This window comes from Staurois parvus, unplaced genomic scaffold (assembly GCF_062004578.1).
Source record: "Staurois parvus isolate SC_StPar_1 unplaced genomic scaffold, SC_StPar_1.0 ptg000372l, whole genome shotgun sequence".
Classification (NCBI taxonomy): Eukaryota; Metazoa; Chordata; class Amphibia; order Anura; family Ranidae; genus Staurois; species Staurois parvus.
Genome location: NW_028318168.1, coordinates 3,901,884 through 3,926,100, shown reverse-complemented (window position 1 = coordinate 3,926,100; position 24,217 = coordinate 3,901,884). Strand labels below are relative to the sequence as shown.

At 47.7% G+C, this 24,217-nt stretch overlaps 1 protein-coding gene across 2 annotated transcripts in view; it reads right to left on the bottom strand.

The window, feature by feature from the left end:
• The window catches only part of PKIB (cAMP-dependent protein kinase inhibitor beta), a 256,428-nt gene that overhangs the window by 6,557 nt on the left and 225,654 nt on the right, over positions 1–24,217 (bottom strand). For both annotated transcript variants that reach the window (XM_089685357.1, XM_089685356.1), the window contains exon 2: positions 1,844–2,016. In XM_089685357.1, the coding sequence (XP_089541483.1) occupies positions 1,844–1,991 (148 nt within the window). In that variant the 5' untranslated portion in view covers positions 1,992–2,016. The remainder of the gene's footprint in view (positions 1–1,843; positions 2,017–24,217) is intronic.

The window sequence follows — 24,217 nt, the reverse complement described above, 5'->3', positions numbered from 1 at the left end:
CGTTTCATATAACCACTCTGTCACATAGACTGGGTTTAGTACTGTTGCTAATGATATTTTTTAATGTAGCCAGATGCAGGCTACTTATAAATGGAGAAAATGAGACATTGTCAAAAAAGAATTTTCGCCCCACTTTATGTTTAAGAACAAGGCTACTACATCACCTTTTGCAGATAGATGGGGATCATCCTTCCTGTTAACAAGCAGAGGATCTTGGGACCTGTAGTCCCGCAACTAATATTCACTAAATCCTAGGATTTTTTTGGAACTACAAATCCCAGGGAGCCAGATCAACATGGAAATCTTGGAAAGTCTATAAATTTAACCAAAACTGGTAAACTCGCTCTCTTGTCTTCAGTTGGGTTGGGGTGACAAGATTGGGTGGACAATGCAATTTTGCTTGCAGCTGCACGGAGCCTCAGTGGCCCAGCCAAACACCAGCAACAGATTCTCTACCAATTTGCTATATTGTTCATGGTCCAACAGCATCTCACATTATCCCACCAAGAGCTTCCCGCTGCTGTCAGCAGTCTAAGAAACCAGAGACACTCACAACTTCTCTTCATTGCTACCCGCTGCTCTTATCAGCACATCTACAGCCCACTGTGTAACTCCTGCCTCATCTCGCTGTGAAGCCAAAGCCAACTCAACTCCCTTTACAGCACCAGAGACTGACTTCTAATCAGAATTGGTGAGAGGGCAGCAGTCTTTGCTCTACTCTGTTTGCACAAGAACACTGCTAGCATATAATATATATATATATATACATATATACTATATATATATATATATATATATATATATATATATACTCAGCCAAGAAGACTGTGTTTCTTTATCCTTCCTCTCTGCACACCTGACTATCCTCTGCCTTAAAGGGCCCCAGCTTGCTACCAGAACAGCCTCCACCATGAATTGACTCTTCTCTTTACCATTCACAAATGTTCCCCAATATTCCAAGGGGTGCTTTTCTTTGCTCATACTGAGCACCTGCCGAGTTCTTTAGCACCAGTAATTGTGGGAATTTTGTCTGCTTTTGCTAGTCCTCCTGCCTACAGCCAGTGTTGTATACTCCCTAGGCACCACTGTTACCAATATCATGTCACTCAGTGGTTCAGTGCAATCTGTTACCCTATTTATCCATTATCATCTGTGTTCTTACTGCTTAATAAACTCTGACTGTGAAATACTGCAAGCAGATTGTGTTTCTCTGAGTGTTGACTGAAATTGTCTTGAAATACACAATATACCTGTGATAGCTAAAACTTGCGTTCATTGCCTTTACTTTGTGCAGGATAATAGTTTGTCTAAACCATGTCTGAACCTAGAGTGTCAAAGGGGTCAAGGGGCATCATAAAGTGGCCTTTCCACGGGTAGAGCTACATTAAGTTGGGTTTTTTATTAAAGAAAAGTTCAACCTGCTTTGCTGACATTTCTTTCTGAGAGGTACAGAGGCTAAAATTGATTTCTCCTTCTGCAAATGATGGTTGTCTGGCTATCATTATAATCCTCTTGCTTCAGTACTTTGAGTAACTAATGCAGAACACATATGTAGATAAGGACATTTGACTTTGGTCAGAATTTTCAAGTTTGTAAACTTGTTTCAAGCCTGTTGGTCAGCATAATGGCCAAGCAACTACTACTTTCTATAAGAGGCCAATTCTAGAAGGCCCCACATATTTCTCAGGAAAACTTTAACAATGCAGAAATGAGTGAGCAGGACAGAGTGTGCTGAGATCTACTAGACTGAATTTACCACTTTACCTTGTTCTGTTAACCAAGCTAAAATCTATTCTAATTTTGGATAACTATGACATTTAATACCTATATTGTAAGAAGTTACCTTGGGATACAGAGAGCTCTGCTAGTTTCTGTGGTAGATCAGTGGCTTCTGCCCCTGCTGGGGAACCCAAAATGTCTGGTAAGGCATTGCGGCGACCTGATCTTCCTGATGCTGCAAAATCTGGGACCCCAGGCTCCACATCAGTCATTGCTGGCCTTTCTTCATAGCAACATCTGTAAGAGACAAAAGGCAAAGTCAGAATGCTGCTAGAGGGAACAAAATATTTTAATAGAGAAAATAATGACCATGCATGATCTGTTTGGGTTTTCTTGAATAAATCAGAAGCTTTTGCCAAATGCTGAAATCATTAAAATGCATCTAAACCCTAAGGCCCCTTTTACACAAAGGGTCTGATCAGGTTTGCCTGGCAGTTTTTCAGGCAGACCTGATTGAATGGTCCATTCACCCCTATGGAAAGGTGGGTGTAAACAAACTTATGTCCCTTTACACCCACCTACCTCTGATCCGGTTCACTGAAAAAACACGGAAGGGGGTCCATCCTTCTTCATCTAGGTGGACCAGATCGGAGGGCAGTCAGGTGTAAATGTACAGTGGAGTTTATTTTAACTAAGTGGACATGGACCTGTCATTGATTGGCTCTGAGGAAGAGGTACAACCTCGAAACGCGTCAGCCATCAGCTATCCAGAGGTCTACAGTCCCCCACCAGACTACCTTCAGGGGTATTGGACCACACTGCATCTCTTGTGACATGCTTTCCATTTGATTTTATTTCTCTTGTGAGTATTTTATTTTTTATCAATAAATCTAATTTTTAAAGGTAATGCACTAGGCCCATGCGCCCTCTTTTTGTCTTTTCATATACCTGTCATGGATACCCTGATATGGATCAGCAGACAGATCTCCGCTCAAAATGGAGTCCACCTTGTGTGAAAGGTGCCTAATTGGGTGACAGTCATTTTGGTAAAACACAAAACAATTATTTTGCTGATAAAATACTGTTTTCATCTCTTCTTTATCATTTGTTAGAACAGTAATTTTGACCCCTTCTCCCCATCCCCTTTCATCAGTCTTTTTGCAACCATTTTCTGTCTACATGCATGTCCTTCAGTGTCTGCATGTTACTGCTCAGAGTGGGCTTTCTGATATTGATAGCCATGGAACATGCCCGTGCAATGACTGTCAGCACAGCAGTGTATAATCTCCACTGAAAGCTCATGTAGCAGGTTGACAACGCAGGTTACAATAGGTAGACAGGAGTGTTGTCACCACATAACTGGAATTACAGATACAAGGGCCTTGTCAGGGATTATTTTAAAGAAGGCTTCAGTTCTACAGCCCAACTGAACTTTAAGTTTAAATCAGATAAATACATTTTAGACACATCAAAACAAAAGCTGTGTAAAGTCTTACAGTTTATTTTCTCTGGAAAGCAGCCACGTCCTGCCGGCGTGCTGCAGAGAATGACCCTGGCTCTCCTAACGCTTCCTGCTGATTGGAGAGCTGTACATCTGGCTCAGCAATTGGCATGTCATATTCCTGCAGAGAGACTTTGTCCACACAGAAAACAAGGGTGCATGCTGGCAGGGGACAGGCTTTTCTACCCAAGCCATGGGTGCTTTCTTAATAGGAATATCTGTAAGACTTCAAATAACTTGTTGCTGTTGTTTTAAAGTGGTAGTATATTCTATTTTTATACTTTTACCGACAGGTAAGCTTATAATAATGCTTACCTGTAGGTAAAACTAATATCTCCTAAACGTTCACCATTTAGGAGATATTCCAGTGAGAAGCAGCCGGTGACATCACCAGAGCATACGTTCTGAAGGCTCAGCATACTCATTACATATCTTCAGAGCTCTATGCCAATGGCCGTGACTCCCGCACGCATGCACAGGAGTGACATCATCGCGGCTCAGCCATTCAAGCAGCTACAAGGAAGACCGGGTAAAGATGGAAGCCTCTGCAGCAGTGACAGAGTGCCATTGGAGGGCTTTGTTTCAAGGTGATTCTTTTATAATGTGATAGTATGTGATGTGGAGTAGCACATTTTGCCTTTACCTTGCAGGGGGAATTTTTTTTTTTTAATTCACATTTACTACTGCTTTAATGCCCATGAATTGTATTTAAATGCTAAACTGAAAGGTCAATTGGACTTTTATAATATGAAGTTACAATAACATGTTAAAGATTATATGAATGTTGAGGGACTTGGTTTAGATCTACTTTAAAGGTACTTGCATATTCATTCACTAGGATATGTAAGCATTACAGCAGTGACAACTTGCATTTGTATATATGTGTTGTGAATGAACATGATAATGCCAACATATTAGGTACTGTAAGATATATTGTTAGGAGCTTATATCCTAAACATTATACAAGATTATCATGCAAATATTCTATGTAGTTCATGTGTGTGGTTTCATGTATTGTCTAAGGACTAGATCTGTGTAGATGCACAGTATACACAGCTAACTTTGAAGGCATTTATTGTGTGAGACATTTGGCTGCCTAGATACCACGTTACAATTTCCATAGAAAATAGCCAATGAATGTTAGACTCTAGTCCCGAGGACGTATGCTACCTGGGGAGACGCAGCATGAGTCATGTAACCTGCCTGAGTACTGCTTGTTGAAGCTTACTGACACTTGTTTTCTATGTACGGATGCAGCTCAGTGGTTATCATAGTAATCCATGGACCATTGTATCACCTAAGGTTAAAAAAGTCTGCAGAATTTTGAATATAAACAAAAACTGCTATTAATTATAAAATCCAACAAATAGAAATTAGAGACAGGAATATAGGAGAAACCCTACAAAGGAGACACTAGCTTTGGCCACCTTGGTGACAACTAGGGATCCCCTCACTATGGAGAGGGGGAATCTATGATTGTGATTATATGTTTCATTTGTGGCAACACTTAGGTAGCAACACTTAACGTGTGTTTTCTCCTTTGCATTGATGAAACCAGCTGATCTTTTTTATACATCTGTAGTTTATACGGATCTACTTTGTATGTAAACATTGGAATTATTCTTATTGAATGTCTGTGCTGTAAATTGCTGTAGCTTTCAATAAAGCTTTTGTAAAAGAAAAATCTGACAGGTGTTCTAATTGCTCTCCACTCTAGTCAAAACAAAACAAATTATAGATGTTATCTTGTGGGTCCAGCATACAGGATTTTTTCTGATTGGATGAGATGGGAATCATAATGTCACCCTCCTCCCTCCCTGCCTCATCCAATCAGAGAATAACTTGCTATCGAAAGAAATAAGCATTCTTTGAATGTCAGCAGTGCTGAGCAAGCAACCCTCTGTGATCAGTGTGAAGTGGGGCAGAGACTTAGCACCCGGAAGAACACAGTGATCACTAATAGCCACAACTACTACAGTAATTGTCAGTTTACACAGTGGCCCCTAAGGTATGAGATATGCAAAAAGCTGGCCCAATATTACTTACCAAAAAGACATATACCAGTGTTGCAAAACTATCTTGTTCTACTTGTACTACAATTTAATGCTAAATTCAGTTACTAGTGCATTTGTGTTGAAAAACGTGAAAAATGTATCAGTCATCCAGTCTAATCTACCATATAAAGCTCCATCTTGCTTGTCAGCAGCTAAATAGCATCTGTTTTCAGCACATGTTATAAGTTCCACCTGTTTTTAGGGTGTAACATATAACATGTTCCAGCATCTTCTCCCTCCCTGTGACAGCGAGTGGGGGATTCTCTCCCTGCACCTGCTGTCACAATTTGAAAACATTGAGGCCTTGCTGGACTTTGCCCACAAGTCCATGTCATTCATTCACAGTTTCCTGTGAATGGATAGACTACAAGTACCATCAGCCATTGCGACTGATGGCTGGTAGTTCTCAATGAACTAAAAGTGTGTTGTTGATGCTCTCATAGTTCAGTGACCTTCCTGCTCTCAAGTAACAGCTATCCTGAGAGTCTGCAGGGGCCAAACATTGCACCCGAGATCTGATGAACGTGGGTGCAGTGCTCTGCGGGCTCTTTAGAAAAAAAATAAATAAATGCACATTTTTTTACCTGCCTAAAAATATGCATTTATTTTTTATTTTTTTTCGAAAGGTGAAATTAGCCTTTCACACCCACTATAACACCAACAACTAACTGATGAATCAGCCACAAATTTCATAATTGCCCGTAACATCTGCTAGTTCCCAAGCACATTTTTTGTGCATCCATTTTTGCACACAGAAACAAAATTACATATAATGGCATAGGAGTGTTAAACATATAGTAAATCAGGTTCAATTGGAAAAAAGTTAGCAAGTGATAAAAGGCCAAAATAAGATATGCAAACTCATTTCTCCCTAAAGTCATGCCAAATGTACAGTATGTAGCATCGCAGTGCACCATTTTGTTTTGTTTACTGCCAATTTGCTCCTCCACTTTGAAAAACACCCCTTCTGGCAGTGGCCATGTTGAATAAGGGCAGATGATGCATATAGCATTTACTTCTTGCAATCCATTTGCCTTTAGCTCAGGCATGCAGGCAAGAGGGTGTGCCTAGCTGAGAAAACCCCTTCTACCCCCTGAAGACTCCTGGGATGTATGACATAATTTGTCTAGGCCTCAAAACCCAGTAGTAACTGTAAAAAATGTTTAAAACAAATAAATAAGATATACTTTCCTACCTATTTGCTAATGATATCAGCATACGATTTAAAAATAGTCAATGTTGATTGACAGTAAAGGAGAAGAGGGTGACCTCATGCAATATGCAATATAGCAAAGTCTCCTTGTTCTACAGTAGAGAGGCAATGTTTCCTTGTATGCATTTTCTAGCTTTTATTTTCACTTTGATGTACAGTTGCAAGAAAAAGTATGTGAACCCCTCGGGATTACGTGGAGTTTTGCATGAATTGGGCATAAAATGTGCTCTGAACGTCATCTAAGTCACAACAATAGAAGAACACAGTCTGCTGAACATAATACTACACAAACATTAGATGTTGCCATGGTTTAATTGCACATAACATGTAAACATTCACAGTGCAGGGAGGAAAAAGTATGTGAGGCCCTAGCTTAATTACTTCTCCCAGAGCTAATTGGAGCCTGAGGGAGCCAACCTTGACTCCAATCAGTGTGATGATATTGGATGTGTTGCTGACAGCTGTCCTGCCCTTAAAAAACACACACCTGTGTTGGGTTTACTGGTTTCAATAAGCACTGTCTGATGTGAACCATGCCTCGCAGAAAAAAGCTCTCAGAAGACCTACGATCAAGAATTGTTGACTTGCATGAAGCTGGAAAGGGTTACAAAAGTATCTCCAAAAGCCTTGATGTTCATGTGTCCATGGTAAGACAGACTGTCTACAAATGGAGAAAGTTTAGCACTGTTGCTACTCTCCCTAGTCGTGGTCGTCCTGTAAAAATGACTGCAAGAGCACAGCACAGAATGCTGCACGAGGTAAAGAAGAATCCCAGAGTGTCAGCAAATCTCTGGCACATGCTAACATTTTTGTTGACACATGTACAATAAGGAAAACATTAAACAAGAATGGAGTACATGGGAGGACACCACGAAGGAAGCCATTGCTGTCCAAAAAGAATATTGCAGCACGTTTGAAGTTTGCAAAAGAGCATCTGGATGTTCCACAGCACTACTGGCAAAATATACTGTGGACAGATGAAACCAAGATTGACTTGTTTGGGAAGAACACACACTATGTGTGGAGAAAAAAAGGCACAGCACACCAACATCAAAACCTCATCCCTACTGTAAAACATGGCGGAGGGAGCATCATGGTTTGGGGCTGCTTTGCTGCCTCAGGGCCTGGACGGATTGTTGTCATTGATGGGAAAATGAATTCAATGAATGAAATGAGTTTATCAAGACATTTTGCAGGAAAACGTACGACCATCTGTCCGCCAACTGAAGCTCCGCAGAGGATTAGTGATGCAACAGGACAATGACCCAAAGCATACAAGTAATTCAACAAAACAATGGCTGCAACAGCACAGAATACGCCTTCTGGAGTGGCCCAGTCAGAGTCCTGACCTCGACCCGATTGAAATGCTGTGGCATGACCTTAAGAGAGCGATTCACACCAGACATCCCAAGAATATTGCTACACTGAAACAGTTTTGTGAAGAGGAGTGGTCCAAAATTACTCCAGATCGTTGTGCAGGTCTGATCTGCAACTACAGGAAATGTTTGGCTGAGGTTATTGCTGCCAAAAGGAGGGTCAACCAGTTATTAAGCCCAAAGGTTCACATACTTTTTCCTCCCTGCACTGTGAATGTTTACATGTTATGTGCAATTAAACCATGGCAACATCTAATGTTTGTGTAGTATTATGTTCAGCAGACTGTGTTCTTCTATTGTTGTGACTTAGATGACATTCAGAGCACATTTTATGCCCAATTCATGCAAAACTCCACGTAATCCCAAGGGGTTCACATACTTTTTCTTGCAACTGTACCTTCTGCTTGAACTTTGAGGATGAATTGCTATACGTGTTTTACAACCTTTTTCCAGTCAAGGCACCCTTTAAAATTATAGACAGTCCTGAGGCACCCTTTACAATTATGGACAGTCTTGAGGCACCCCATTCTAAAATGGGGTGCCTCAAGACTGTCCATAATTTTAAACAGGCACCCCATTCTAAAATGTGAAAAACTATTCTAATAGTTTTATATAACGCAGTAACTAGAGATGAGCGAATCGAAGTATCCGAAGTGGAATTCGAGTCGAATATCGGAAAAATTTCGATTCGTGCCGAATCCGAAAAACAGCCTAATTCGGACGCGCGACTCGAAATTTTTCCGAAAATGGCGGCTGACATGTGCGGCGACGGAGCGGGGATGTCGGGGAAGGTGCGCAGACAAGGCGCGCTGCCCCATAATGCATTCCTCAACGACATGTGATCGCATCAGCCAAACAGCAGCCAGCCAGCCAGCACTGTGTAATGGTCGAGGTATATATAGCGGCCATTTTGGAAATCTTCATTTGCCTGCAGTCATTGAACAGAGGCAGACCGCTCTGTACTAGGGACAGGGACAGAGTTAGGGCCACAGAAACGAGAATTGGGGACAGAGAGAAGTTACTTAGGGACAGAGAACCATTACTCAGGGACACAGACTTGTTAATGAGGGCCACAGAATCGTTATTTAGGGACAAAGAAACGCTAGTTAGGGCCACAGAATTCATACTCAGGGACAGACAGAATTTTCACTCAGTGCCAGAGAATTGTTACTTAGGGCCACAGAAACGTTATTAGGGCCACAGAATTTTTACTCAGGGACAGACAGAATTGTTACTGAGTGCCAGAGAATTGTTACTCAGGGACAGACAGAATTGTTACTGAGTGCCAGAGAATTCTTACTCAGGGCCACAGAATTCATTCTCAGGGACAGACAGAATTGTTACTCAGGGACAGACAGAATTGTTACTGAGTGCCAGAGAATTGTTACTCAGGGACAGACAGAATTGTTACTGAGTGCCAGAGAATTGTTACTCAGGGACAGACAGAATTGTTACTGAGTGCCAGAGAATTGTTACTCAGGGACAGACAGAATTGTTACTGAGTGCCAGAGAATTGTTACTCGCACAGACACAAAATTGTTACTTGCACAGACACAGAATTGTTACTCGCACAGACAGAATTGTTACTCAGGGCCACAGAATTCATACTCAGGGACAGACAGAATTGTTACTGAGTGCCAGAGAATTGTTACTCAGGGACAGACAGAATTGTTACTGAGTGCCAGAGAATTGTTACTCAGGGACAGACAGAATTGTTACTGAGTGCCAGAGAATTGTTACTCAGGGACAGACAGAATTGTTACTGAGTGCCAGAGAATTGTTACTCGCACAGACACAAAATTGTTACTTGCACAGACACAGAATTGTTACTCGCACAGACACAGAATTGTTACTCAGGGCCACAGAATTCATACTCAGGGACAGACAGAATTGTTACTGAGTGCCAGAGAATTGTTACTCAGGGACAGACAGAATTGTTACTGAGTGCCAGAGAATTGTTACTCAGGGACAGACAGAATTGTTACTGAGTGCCAGAGAATTGTTACTCGCACAGACACAAAATTGTTACTTGCACAGACACAGAATTGTTACTCGCACAGACACAGAATTGTTACTCAGGGCCACAGAATTCATACTCAGGGACAGACAGAATTGTTACTGAGTGCCAGAGAATTGTTACTCAGGGACAGACAGAATTGTTACTGAGTGCCAGAGAATTGTTACTCAGGGACAGACAGAATTGTTACTGAGTGCCAGAGAATTGTTACTCGCACAGACACAAAATTGTTACTTGCACAGACACAGAATTGTTACTCGCACAGACACAGAATTGTTGCTGAGTGCCAGAGAATTGTTACTCAGGGACAGACAGAATTGTTACTGAGTGCCAGAGAATTGTTACTCAGGGACAGACAGAATTGTTACTGAGTGCCAGAGAATTGTTACTCAGGGACAGACAGAATTGTTACTGAGTGCCAGAGAATTGTTACTCGCACAGACACAAAATTGTTACTTGCACAGACACAGAATTGTTACTCGCACAGACACAGAATTGTTACTCAGGGCCACAGAATTCATACTCAGGGACAGACAGAATTGTTACTGAGTGCCAGAGAATTGTTACTTAGGGACAGACAGAATTGTTACTGAGTGCCAGAGAATTGTTACTCAGGGACAGACAGAATTGTTACTGAGTGCCAGAGAATTGTTACTCGCACAGACACAAAATTGTTACTTGCACAGACACAGAATTGTTACTCGCACAGACACAGAATTGTTACTCAGGGCCACAGAATTCATACTCAGGGACAGACAGAATTGTTACTGAGTGCCAGAGAATTGTTACTCAGGGACAGACAGAATTGTTACTGAGTGCCAGAGAATTGTTACTCAGGGACAGACAGAATTGTTACTGAGTGCCAGAGAATTGTTACTCGCACAGACACAAAATTGTTACTTGCACAGACACAGAATTGTTACTCGCACAGACACAGAATTGTTACTCAGGGCCACAGAATTCATACTCAGGGACAGACAGAATTGTTACTGAGTGCCAGAGAATTGTTACTCAGGGACAGACAGAATTGTTACTGAGTGCCAGAGAATTGTTACTCAGGGACAGACAGAATTGTTACTGAGTGCCAGAGAATTGTTACTCAGGGACAGACAGAATTGTTACTGAGTGCCAGAGAATTGTTACTCAGGGACAGACAGAATTGTTACTGAGTGCCAGAGAATTGTTACTCGCACAGACACAAAATTGTTACTTGCACAGACACAGAATTGTTACTCGCACAGACACAGAATTGTTACTCAGGGCCACAGAATTCATACTCAGGGACAGACAGAATTGTTACTGAGTGCCAGAGAATTGTTACTCAGGGACAGACAGAATTGTTACTGAGTGCCAGAGAATTGTTACTCAGGGACAGACAGAATTGTTACTGAGTGCCAGAGAATTGTTACTCAGGGACAGACAGAATTGTTACTGAGTGCCAGAGAATTGTTACTCGCACAGACACAAAATTGTTACTTGCACAGACACAGAATTGTTACTCGCACAGACACAGAATTGTTACTCAGGGCCACAGAATTCATACTCAGGGACAGACAGAATTGTTACTGAGTGCCAGAGAATTGTTACTCAGGGACAGACAGAATTGTTACTGAGTGCCAGAGAATTGTTACTCAGGGACAGACAGAATTGTTACTGAGTGCCAGAGAATTGTTACTCGCACAGACACAAAATTGTTACTTGCACAGACACAGAATTGTTACTCGCACAGACACAGAATTGTTACTGAGTGCCAGAGAATTGTTACTCAGGGACAGACAGAATTGTTACTGAGTGCCAGAGAATTGTTACTCAGGGACAGACAGAATTGTTACTGAGTGCCAGAGAATTGTTACTCGCACAGACACAAAATTGTTACTTGCACAGACACAGAATTGTTACTCGCACAGACACAGAATTGTTACTCAGGGCCACAGAATTCATACTCAGGGACAGACAGAATTGTTACTGAGTGCCAGAGAATTGTTACTCAGGGACAGACAGAATTGTTACTGAGTGCCAGAGAATTGTTACTCGCACAGACACAAAATTGTTACTTGCACAGACACAGAATTGTTACTCGCACAGACACAGAATTGTTACTCAGGGCCACAGAATTCATACTCAGGGACAGACAGATTTGTTACTGAGTGCCAGAGAATTGTTACTCAGGGACAGACAGAATTGTTACTGAGTGCCAGAGAATTGTTACTCAGGGACAGACAGAATTGTTACTGAGTGCCAGAGAATTGTTACTCGCACAGACACAAAATTGTTACTTGCACAGACACAGAATTGTTACTCGCACAGACACAGAATTGTTACTCGCACAGACACAGAATTGTTACTCAGGGCCACAGAATTCATACTCAGGGACAGACAGAATTGTTACTGAGTGCCAGAGAATTGTTACTCAGGGACACCTAATCGTTGAATTAAATAGTATGTCAGACAACATGCAGAGGAGTGGCAGAGGAGGCAATGTTTTAGGAGCGAGCAGACGTGGCAGCAGAGGAAGGGGTCGAGGCAGCAGTATTCGCAGCCAGAGGCCAGTGCTCCCGGTGTCATCCAGCGGTCGTGTCTCCACCGACAACCCTGCCGTCATTGATTGGTTGGCTCGGTCGTCTTCCTCTTCCCAGGTCACCTCTGACACCTACAGCCAACGGTCGGTGGGTACGTCAGACACAACCGTTAGTTGGCATGGCCCGGGAGCAAGCCCACTGAAATCACGTGTCCTCTACCTGCCCCTGTCCTTTGCTGTTCCCTCACCAAGCGAAGTATCGCATGCTGTGGGCTCAGCCCCACTGTACAGTGAGGAAGAGCTAACAGAGGGCGGTCAGGAACGGGGGGAGACATCGGCCTTTTCAGCAGCCAAGCGAACAAGTACTGGCGAGGAGAGTGGCTCGGTAGCCGGTCTAGAGACAGGTCTGTCTCCTGACCCAGACGCAGCCGAGGGGGCTAGTAGTGAGGCGGAGACCCTACTTGATGATGAGGAGGTTGATCGCACTTGGCAGCCTCGTCGTCATCAGGCAATTTCTTCCGCATCATCAGGAGAAGAGGGTGGCAGCTTGGCAGCGAGCAAAACAGTCGGTGGGTTGCCCAGGAGACAGCAGCAGGGTCGCATCAGTGTCAGTGGAGCCAAACGTCCACGGAGTAGAGCACCAGCTCCACTGCAGCCTACCACCACAGCCAGTAGTGGTGCCGGTGCGCACGGAGGAAGTAGCAGTCAGCCAGTGAAGAGTAGCGGGGGCAAAGTTTCCTACTCGGTGGTGTGGCAATTTTTCCTCAAGCCGCCCGAGGAAGTAAACGTAGCCGTATGTCGACTATGTGGCCAGAAATGCAAGCGTGGCCAGGGGGCCCATGTTGGGACTACAGCGTTGCGTCAGCATATGCAGCGTCACCATTCGGTGGCCTGGGAAAACCGTGATAAACATACGGCGGTTCTGCCTGCCCCAGCCCCCGCTCCATCACCCGCTCCGTTACTTGCTCCGTCACCCGACGTCGTCAATCGCCCTCTATCAGCCAGTCAAGGCTCCAACACCTCTGCTGAGGGGAGTTGTCGCTCGTTGGCATCTTCCGCTCGTTCAGATGCTCCTTCTCCTGCTACTCCTCTTCTCGGATTCCGTCAACAGTCTTTCTTGGAATCCGTATCCAAGAGACAACAGTTTGCGAGCACGCACCCGACGGTGCAAAAGCTGAACGTCCTCCTGTCCAAGTTGCTGGTGCTGCAGTCCCTCCCTTTCCAACTGGTGGACTCAGCACCTTTCCGAGAAATGATGGCTTGTGCCGCGCCGCGGTGGAGAGTGCCAAGCCGTCATTTCTTTGCCCAAAAGGCAGTGCCAGCCCTGCATTCACATGTAGAAGAGATGGTGGGCCAGTCTTTGAGCATGTCGGTCTCTGCCAAAGTGCACGGCAGCGCCGACGTGTGGAGCTGTAACTACGGTCAGGGACAGTACATGTCATTTACGGCCCACTGGGTGAACGTGGTGCCGGCACAGCCTCACCAGCAACTTGGACAGATCACGACGCTTTTGCCTCCACGTTTGCACGTCCTTGGTCCAGCAAGCATGTCCGCCTCTACCACCTCTTTTTCCGCCGTGTCCTCAGCCGCCACCCCCGTGCCAAGTCCCATTACCCGACCGGCATATCACATGTGCAGGGCGCAACGGTGTCACGCTGTGCTGCACCTGGTATGCCTTGGCGAACGTAGTCACACAGGGGAGGAACTGCTGAGTGTAATGAACAGAGAAATCGACAGATGGCTGTCTCCGCGCAAACTAAAAATCGGAACCATGTTGACTGACAACGGAAAGAACATGGTGTCTGCTCTGCGTCAAGGAAGGTTGTGCCATGCGCCATGCATGGCTCACGTGTTCAATCTGGTTGTCAAGCGGTTCCTAAAATCCACCATCCCACTGCAAGACATCCTTAAAATGTCACGTAAACTGTGCATGCATTTCAGCCATTCCTACACCGCAAAGAACACCCTCATTGAGCTGCAGCGGCAGAACGGAATTCCACAGCATCGCCTGATCTGCGACGTTGCAACAAGGTGGAATTCAACCCTACACATGTTAGACCGCCTTTACGAGCAGCGAAAGGCCATCACCGATTTCCTGATGTTACAAGCGGATAAAGGTACTCCCCTGTGTAACTTAGATGTCAGCCATTGGCAGCTCATGCGTGACACCTGCCGCTTGCTCAGGCCCTTTGAGGAGGCCACGCTATTCGTGAGTCGGCAGGACTATGGGATGAACGACGTCATTCCTCTGTTGCACGTCCTGGAACAAATGCTGTTAACAATGGCTGGTCAGGGTGCGGTAGACGTGGCGCACAGATCTCAACGCCACATGACCCCTGTGGGGGCAGGACAGGAAGAAGAGGAGGAGGTAGAGGAGGACATTTGTGCTCAGGAATTATTGAGTGAAATGGGTGGTTTTTCCACTCAGCGGACAGGAGTGGAGGAGCAGGAGCATCTGGTAGAGGAGGAGGAGGAGGAGACAGAGGACCCAGACGCACCGTGGCAGTATGCTGTGGAGATGGAGGCAGGGAGTCCCTCGCATTCCTTGGCACAAATGGCCCATAGCATGCTCGGTTGCTTGCGTAGCGACAGCCGAATAATAACCATCAGACAGAGGGATGACTTTTGGCTGTCCACCTTGTTGGACCCTCGCTACCGGTCCAAAATGGTGGCCTTTTTCACACCTGCTGAGAGGGAGGCCAAAATTACGTACTATAAAAACCACCTATGTAGTCAGTTGGTCTCTGCCTTTGTGCGCCAACGTCCATCCTCAGACACTGTGGGCCCTGTGCGCTCGCGTTCCGCTGGCATGGCAGCAGGGGAGGGGTGGGGTGGTAGGAGCAGTGGCAGCTCCACCAGCAGTGGCTGCCTCAGTCTGCAGTCGATGATGAGTAGCTTTCTTCACCAGCGCAGTGAGGAAACTACTAACCAGCCGCAGCAGCAGCAGCAGCATCAGGTGGACCTGGAGCAGGAGCTCAAACAACAGGCTTGGGCCTACTTGGACAGCACCCTGCCAACCGAGGTAGACAATCCCCTTGACTACTGGGCAACGAAACTTGACCTTTGGCCCCAACTAGCTGAATTTGCCCTTGAAAGGCTGTCATGCCCGGCCAGTAGCGTGGCATCGGAGCGCGTGTTTAGTGCGGCAGGAGGTATTGTAACTCCGCGGAGGACACGACTGTCCACCCAAAGTGTGGAGAGACTCACGTTTGTGAAAATGAATCAGGCGTGGATTAGTCTGGATTTCAAACCACCAGTTCCTGACACAACTGACTAAATCCGCCATGAATCATGCCTCAAACATGTGCCACTTTCAGGTCTCCTCACACTGCTGGTGTGTTTAATTTTTTGACATAGGGTGCTGGCAGATTACGGGCCTCCTATAGCTGCTGCCAGGCCCCTAATCTGCCATAGGCCCCTATATACCGCCTCCTCATGCTGCTGCTAGGTCCAGAGTCTCTCATGGGTCCCTGTACGGCCTCCCATTGCTGCTGTCTCCATCGCCACACTCTGCTGCCATGTGCCACTTTCAGGTCTCTTCACACTGCTGGTGTGTTTAATTTTTTGACATAGGGTGCAGGCAGATTACGGGCCTCACATAGCTGCTGCCAGGCCCCTAATCTGCCATGGGCCCCTATATACCGCCTCCTCATGCTGCTGCCAAGTCCAGAGTCTCTCATGGGTCCCTGTACGGCCTCCCATTGCTGCTGTCTCCATCGCCACACTCTGCTGCCATGTGCCACTTTCAGGTCTCTTCACACTGCTGGTGTGTTAAATTTTTTGACATAGGGTGCAGGCAGATTACGGGCCTCACATAGCTGCTGCCAGGCCCCTAATCTGCCATGGGCCCCTATAAACCGCCTCCTCATGCTGCTGCCAAGTCTAGAGTCTCTCATGGGTCCCTGTACGGCCTCCCATTGCTGCTGTCTCCATCGCCACACTCTGCTGCCATGTGCCACTTTCAGGTCTCTTCACACTGCTGGTGTGTTAAATTTTTTGACATAGGGTGCAGGCAGATTACGGGCCTCACATAGCTGCTGCCAGGCCCCTAATCTGCCATGGGCCCCTATATACCGCCTCCTCATGCTGCTGCCAAGTCTAGAGTCTCTCATGGGTCCCTGTACGGCCTCCCATTGCTGCTGTCTCCATCGCCACACTCTGCTGCCATGTGCCACTTTCAGGTCTCTTCACACTGCTGGTGTGTTTAATTTTTTGACATAGGGTGCAGGCAGATTACGGGCCTCACATAGCTGCTGCCAGGCCCCTAATCTGCCATGGGCCCCTATATACCGCCTCCTCATGCTGCTGCCAAGTCCAGAGTCTCTCATGGGTCCCTGTACGGCCTCCCATTGCTGCTGTCTCCATCGCCACACTCTGCTGCCATGTGCCACTTTCAGGTCTCTTCACACTGCTGGTGTGTTTAATTTTTTGACATAGGGTGCAGGCAGATTACGGGCCTCACATAGCTGCTGCCAGGCCCCTAATCTGCCATGGGCCCCTATATACCGCCTCCTCATGCTGCTGCCAAGTCCAGAGTCTCTCATGGGTCCCTGTACGGCCTCCCATTGCTGCTGTCTCCATCGCCACACTCTGCTGCCATGTGCCACTTTCAGGTCTCTTCACACTGCTGGTGTGTTAAATTTTTTGACATAGGGTGCAGGCAGATTACGGGCCTCACATAGCTGCTGCCAGGCCCCTAATCTGCCATGGGCCCCTATAAACCGCCTCCTCATGCTGCTGCCAAGTCTAGAGTCTCTCATGGGTCCCTGTACGGCCTCCCATTGCTGCTGTCTCCATCGCCACACTCTGCTGCCATGTGCCACTTTCAGGTCTCTTCACACTGCTGGTGTGTTTAATTTTTTGACATAGGGTGCAGGCAGATTACGGGCCTCACATAGCTGCTGCCAGGCCCCTAATCTGCCATGGGCCCCTATATACCGCCTCCTCATGCTGCTGCCAAGTCTAGAGTCTCTCATGGGTCCCTGTACGGCCTCCCATTGCTGCTGTCTCCATCGCCACACTCTGCTGCCATGTGCCACTTTCAGGTCTCTTCACACTGCTGGTGTGTTTAATTTTTTGACATAGGGTGCAGGCAGATTACGGGCCTCACATAGCTGCTGCCAGGCCCCTAATCTGCCATGGGCCCCTATATACCGCCTCCTCATGCTGCTGCCAAGTCCAGAGTCTCTCATGGGTCCCTGTACGGCCTCCCATTGCTGCTGTCTCCATCGCCACACTCTGCTGCCATGTGCCACTTTCAGGTCTCTTCACACTGCTGGTGTGTTTAATTTTTTGACATAGGGTGCAGGCAGATTACGGGCCTCACATAGCTGCTGCCAGGCCCCTAATCTGCCATGGGCCCCTATATACCGCCTCCTCATGCTGCTGCCAAGTCCAGAGTCTCTCATGGGTCCCTGTACGGCCTCCCATTGCTGCTGTCTCCATCGCCACACTCTGCTGCCATGTGCCACTTTCAGGTCTCTTCACACTGCTGGTGTGTTTAATTTTTTGACATAGGGTGCAGGCAGATTACGGGCCTCACATAGCTGCTGCCAGGCCCCTAATCTGCCATGGGCCCCTATATACCGCCTCCTCATGCTGCTGCCAAGTCTAGAGTCTCTCATGGGTCCCTGTACGGCCTCCCATTGCTGCTGTCTCCATCGCCACACTCTGCTGCCATGTGCCACTTTCAGGTCTCTTCACACTGCTGGTGTGTTTAATTTTTTGACATAGGGTGCTGCAAGATAACGGGCCTCACATAGCTGCTGCCAGGCCCCTAATCTGCCATGGGCCCCTATATACCGCCTCCTCATGCTGCTGCCAAGTCCAGAGTCTCTCATGGGTCCCTGTACGGCCTCCCATTGCTGCTGTCTCCATCGCCACACTCTGCTGCCATGTGCCACTTTCAGGTCTCTTCACACTGCTGGTGTGTTTAATTTTTTGACATAGGGTGCAGGCAGATTACGGGCCTCACATAGCTGCTGCCAGGCCCCTAATCTGCCATGGGCCCCTATATACCGCCTCCTCATGCTGCTGCCAAGTCTAGAGTCTCTCATGGGTCCCTGTACGGCCTCCCATTGCTGCTGTCTCCATCGCCACACTCTGCTGCCATGTGCCACTTTCAGGTCTCTTCACACTGCTGGTGTGTTTAATTTTTTGACATAGGGTGCTGCAAGATAACGGGCCTCACATAGCTGCTGCCAGGCCCCTAATCTGCCATGGGCCCCTATATACCGCCTCCTCATGCTGCTGCCAAGTCCAGAGTCTCTCATGGGTCCCTGTACGGCCTCCCATTGCTGCTGTCTCCATCGCCACACTCTGCTGCCATGTGCCACTTTCAGGTCTCTTCACACTGCTGGTGTGTTAAATTTTTTGACATAGGGTGCAGGCAGATTACGGGCCTCACATAGCTGCTGCCAGGCCCCTAATCTGCCATGGGCCCCTATATACCGCCTCCTCATGCTGCTGCCAAGTCCAGAGTCTCTCATGGGTCCCTGTACGGCCTCCCATTGCTGCTGTCTCCATCGCCACACTCTGCTGCCATGTGCCACTTTCAGGTCTCTTCACACTGCTGGTGTGTTAAATTTTTTGACATAGGGTGCAGGCAGATTACGGGCCTCACATAGCTGCTGCCAGGCCCCTAATCTGCCATGGGCCCCTATATACCGCCTCCTCATGCTGCTGCCAAGTCCAGAGTCTCTCATGGGTCCCTGTACGGCCTCCCATTGTTGCTGTCTCCATCGCCACACTCTGCTGCCATGTGCCACTTTCAGGTCTCTTCACACTGCTGGTGTGTTTAATTTTTTGACATAGGGTGCAGGCAGATTACGGGCCTCACATAGCTGCTGCCAGGCCCCTAATCTGCCATGGGCCCCTATATACCGCCTCCTCATGCTGCTGCCAAGTCCAGAGTCTCTCATGGGTCCCTGTACGGCCTCCCATTGCTGCTGTCTCCATCGCCACACTCTGCTGCCATGTGCCACTTTCAGGTCTCTTCACACTGCTGGTGTGTTAAATTTTTTGACATAGGGTGCAGGCAGATTACGGGCCTCACATAGCTGCTGCCAGGCCCCTAATCTGCCATGGGCCCCTATATACCGCCTCCTCATGCTGCTGCCAAGTCCAGAGTCTCTCATGGGTCCCTGTACGGCCTCCCATTGCTGCTGTCTCCATCGCCACACTCTGCTGCCATGTGCCACTTTCAGGTCTCTTCACACTGCTGGTGTGTTAAATTTTTTGACATAGGGTGCAGGCAGATTACGGGCCTCACATAGCTGCTGCCAGGCCCCTAATCTGCCATGGGCCCCTATATACCGCCTCCTCATGCTGCTGCCAAGTCCAGAGTCTCTCATGGGTCCCTGTACGGCCTCCCATTGTTGCTGTCTCCATCGCCACACTCTGCTGCCATGTGCCACTTTCAGGTCTCTTCACACTGCTGGTGTGTTTAATTTTTTGACATAGGGTGCAGGCAGATTACGGGCCTCACATAGCTGCTGCCAGGCCCCTAATCTGCCATGGGCCCCTATATACCGCCTCCTCATGCTGCTGCCAAGTCCAGAGTCTCTCATGGGTCCCTGTACGGCCTCCCATTGCTGCTGTCTCCATCGCCACACTCTGCTGCCATGTGCCACTTTCAGGTCTCTTCACACTGCTGGTGTGTTAAATTTTTTGACATAGGGTGCAGGCAGATTACGGGCCTCACATAGCTGCTGCCAGGCCCCTAATCTGCCATGGGCCCCTATATACCGCCTCCTCATGCTGCTGCCAAGTCTAGGGTCTGTCATGGGTCCCTGTACGGCCTCCCATTGCTGCTGTCTCCATCGCCACACTCTGCCATGTGCCACTTTCAGGTCTCTTCACACTGCTGGTGTGTTTAATTTTTTGACATAGGGTGCAGGCAGATTACGGGCCTCACATAGCTGCTGCCAGGCCCCTAATCTGCCATGGGCCCCTATATACCGCCTCCTCATGCTGCTGCCAAGTCCAGAGTCTCTCATGGGTCCCTGTACGGCCTCCCATTGTTGCTGTCTCCATCGCCACACTCTGCTGCCATGTGCCACTTTCAGGTCTCTTCACACTGCTGGTGTGTTTAATTTTTTGACATAGGGTGCAGGCAGATTACGGGCCTCACATAGCTGCTGCCAGGCCCCTAATCTGCCATGGGCCCCTATATACCGCCTCCTCATGCTGCTGCCAAGTCCAGAGTCTCTCATGGGTCCCTGTACGGCCTCCCATTGCTGCTGTCTCCATCGCCACACTCTGCTGCCATGTGCCACTTTCAGGTCTCTTCACACTGCTGGTGTGTTTAATTTTTTGACATAGGGTGCAGGCAGATTACGGGCCTCACATAGCTGCTGCCAGGCCCCTAATCTGCCATGGGCCCCTATATACCGCCTCCTCATGCTGCTGCCAAGTCCAGAGTCTCTCATGGGTCCCTGTACGGCCTCCCATTGCTGCTGTCTCCATCGCCACACTCTGCTGCCATGTGCCACTTTCAGGTCTCTTCACACTGCTGGTGTGTTAAATTTTTTGACATAGGGTGCAGGCAGATTACGGGCCTCACATAGCTGCTGCCAGGCCCCTAATCTGCCATGGGCCCCTATATACCGCCTCCTCATGCTGCTGCCAAGTCTAGAGTCTCTCATGGGTCCCTGTATGGCCTCCCATTGCTGCTGTCTCCATCGCCACACTCTGCTGCCATGTGCCACTTTCAGGTCTCTTCACACTGCTGGTGTGTTTAATTTTTTGACATAGGGTGCAGGCAGATTACGGGCCTCACATAGCTGCTGCCAGGCCCCTAATCTGCCATGGGCCCCTATATACCGCCTCCTCATGCTGCTGCCAAGTCTAGAGTCTCTCATGGGTCCCTGTATGGCCTCCCATTGCTGCTGTCTCCATCGCCACACTCTGCTGCCATGTGCCACTTTCAGGTCTCTTCACACTGCTGGTGTGTTTAATTTTTTGACATAGGGTGCAGGCAGATTACGGGCCTCACATAGCTGCTGCCAGGCCCCTAATCTGCCATGGGCCCCTATATACCGCCTCCTCATGCTGCTGCCAAGTCTAGAGTCTCTCATGGGTCCCTGTACGGCCTCCCATTGCTGCTGTCTCCATCGCCACACTCTGCTGCCATGTGCCACTTTCAGGTCTCTTCACACTGCTGGTGTGTTTAATTTTTTGACATAGGGTGCAGGCAGATTAGGGGCCTCACATAGCTGCTGCCAGGCCCCTAATCTGCCATGGGCCCCTATATACCGCCTCCTCATGCTGCTGCCAAGTCCAGAGTCTCTCATGGGTCCCTGTACGGCCTCCCATTGCTGCTGTCTCCATCGCCACACTCTGCTGCCATGTGCCACTTTCAGGTCTCTTCACACTGCTGGTGTGTTAAATTTTTTGACATAGGGTGCTGGCAGATTACGGGCCTCCCATTGCTGCTGCCAGACATGTAATCTGCCATGGGCCCCCGTACCGACTCCTCATGCTGTGACGTTGCAACAAGGTGTAATTCAACCCTACATATGTTAGACCGCCTTTACGAACAGCTAAAGGCCATCACAGATTTCCTGATGTTAAAAGCGGATAAAGGTACTCCCTGTGTAACTTAGATGTCAGCCATTGTCAGCTCATGTGTGACACCTGCGCTTGCTCAGGCCCTTTGAGGAGGCCACGCTATTCGTGAGTCGGCAGGACTATGGGATGAATGAGGTCAAATCGGCCATGGGCCCCCGTACCGCCTGTTCACGCTGATGCTGGTCCCACAGTGTGACCTGGGTCCCTGTACGGCCTCCCATTGCTTCCACTCTGCCATGTGCCACTTTGAAATCTCCTCACACTCCTGCGGTTGTCCATTTTGTCATAGGTCGCTGGCAGATTACAGGCCTTCCATAGGTGCCACCAAGCCCCATATCGGCCATGGGCCCCCGTACCGCCTGGTCACGCTGCTGCTGGGCCCACAGTGTGACCTGGGTCCCTGTACCGCCTCCCATTGCTCCCACTCTGCCATGTGCCACTTTCAGGTCTCCTCACGCTCCTGCTGGTTTCCATTTTGTCATAGGTTGCTGTATGGCCTCCCATTGCTGCTGCCTCCACCGCCACACTGTGGCTCCAAACACTGGTTTTGGCCCCGTGACTGGCCAAAGGAGTGAAGTGTGCAGTGATTCTAAGATCGACGGCACTCATCTGCATGTCATACTGACAGACAGTATTATTTCTCTTCCCCAGCAGACTCCAAGGGCATTTAAATTAAAGGTACAGTGTTCTGCACTAATATTAAGTCTCTCTGAAGCCTAGAAACACCCTTTTTTAAGTTAAATTCACAGCGAATTTATTCGACTCGAATCGAATATTGTCCACGAATTCGCCGAATCAGTCGAATCGAATTTTTCATTTCTTCGCTCATCTCTAGCAGTAACATCCACACACATGTAGGACAACAACATTGGAGGTGATTTATTCTTCCAAAGCAAATATACTTTTGCACACTGGTACTGACTAGTAATCCAATATTTCTCTTCTCCCTCAGTTTTTCTCCATCACTGAGCTAATGTGACCCCATCACTGATGGAGAGGAGCAGGGAAAGGTCAAACTAGGATGCTGTGCAGGCAGCTGACATCCTCCTTAACTGATGATGTCATTGGTTGTCAGGATTGTGCTGGTGGCTAGAAAGTCGTAATGGTGCACAATGAAAACCTGTGGCTTTGTGTAACTAAAAGGCAGACTTGTTCCACCCGCTGGTTTGTATGCAATTTTTGAGAAATTTTTAGCCAAGGCACCCCTGAAGAAACCTCAAAGCACCACAGAGTGCCTGGCCACCCTGGTTAAGAAAAGCTGATTTAAATGAGGGTTTGTTTTAAATCTCATTTACTGCCTGTTAAGTAATTGTACATACTTGAATGTTCATAGCACAACCAAAAGCTCACTTCACACTTTGAGCAGCTTAACATTTAACAAAGTAGTATTATATAAAAACATATGAAGCAGCTAAACAACAAAACTTTAAAAAACATTTTGTAGGTACTGCCATTAACCGCCTCCCGCCTGCCATGTAAGGAAATGATGGGTGGGCAACGGCTCTCTCTTTCTGGGAGGACGTCATATGACGTCCTCCCACTCTAACTGCGCATGCGCGCCCCCGGGGTCACTGATCACAGTAAAAAGCCGATGACACAGGCTCTGTCCTGTGATCAGTTGTGTCCAATCACAGCTGATCACATGTAAACAAGGAATTACCAGTTATCGGCAGTCCTCTCCTCATGCTGACAGTGCATGAGGAGAGGAGAGCCGGTAAGCGGCATTCCTCAGAGGGGACATCTACACTGATCATCAGGGCACTGATGATCAGTGCCCTGATGATCAGTGTAGCCCATCAGTGCCCATCAATGCCATCTGTCAGTGCCCATCAATGTCACATACCAGTGCCCATCAGTGCACATCAATGCCACATATCAGTGCCTACCAGTGCACATCAATGCCACATATCAGTGCCCATCAGAGCTGTCTTTCGGTGGCAACTATCAGTGCCAGTCAGTGATGCCTATCAGTGCCGCCAATCAGTGCCCATCAGTGATACCTATCAGTGCCATCCAGTGCCGCCAAACAGTTCCAATCAGTGCCACCTATCAGTGCCAGTCAGTGCCAAATATAGAGAACCACTCCCAGCACCCCCCTTTTTGCAGTAGAAAGTAATTGGACATGGATTTGGCAGGCATTCTTTGATGCCTCTAAGCACCTCTACATGAACAATCAGGCTAATTTGTTATGGTCATAGTAGTCCATGAAGTCAAAAGACACCACTGCTGTAGTTAAAAAAAAAAAAAAG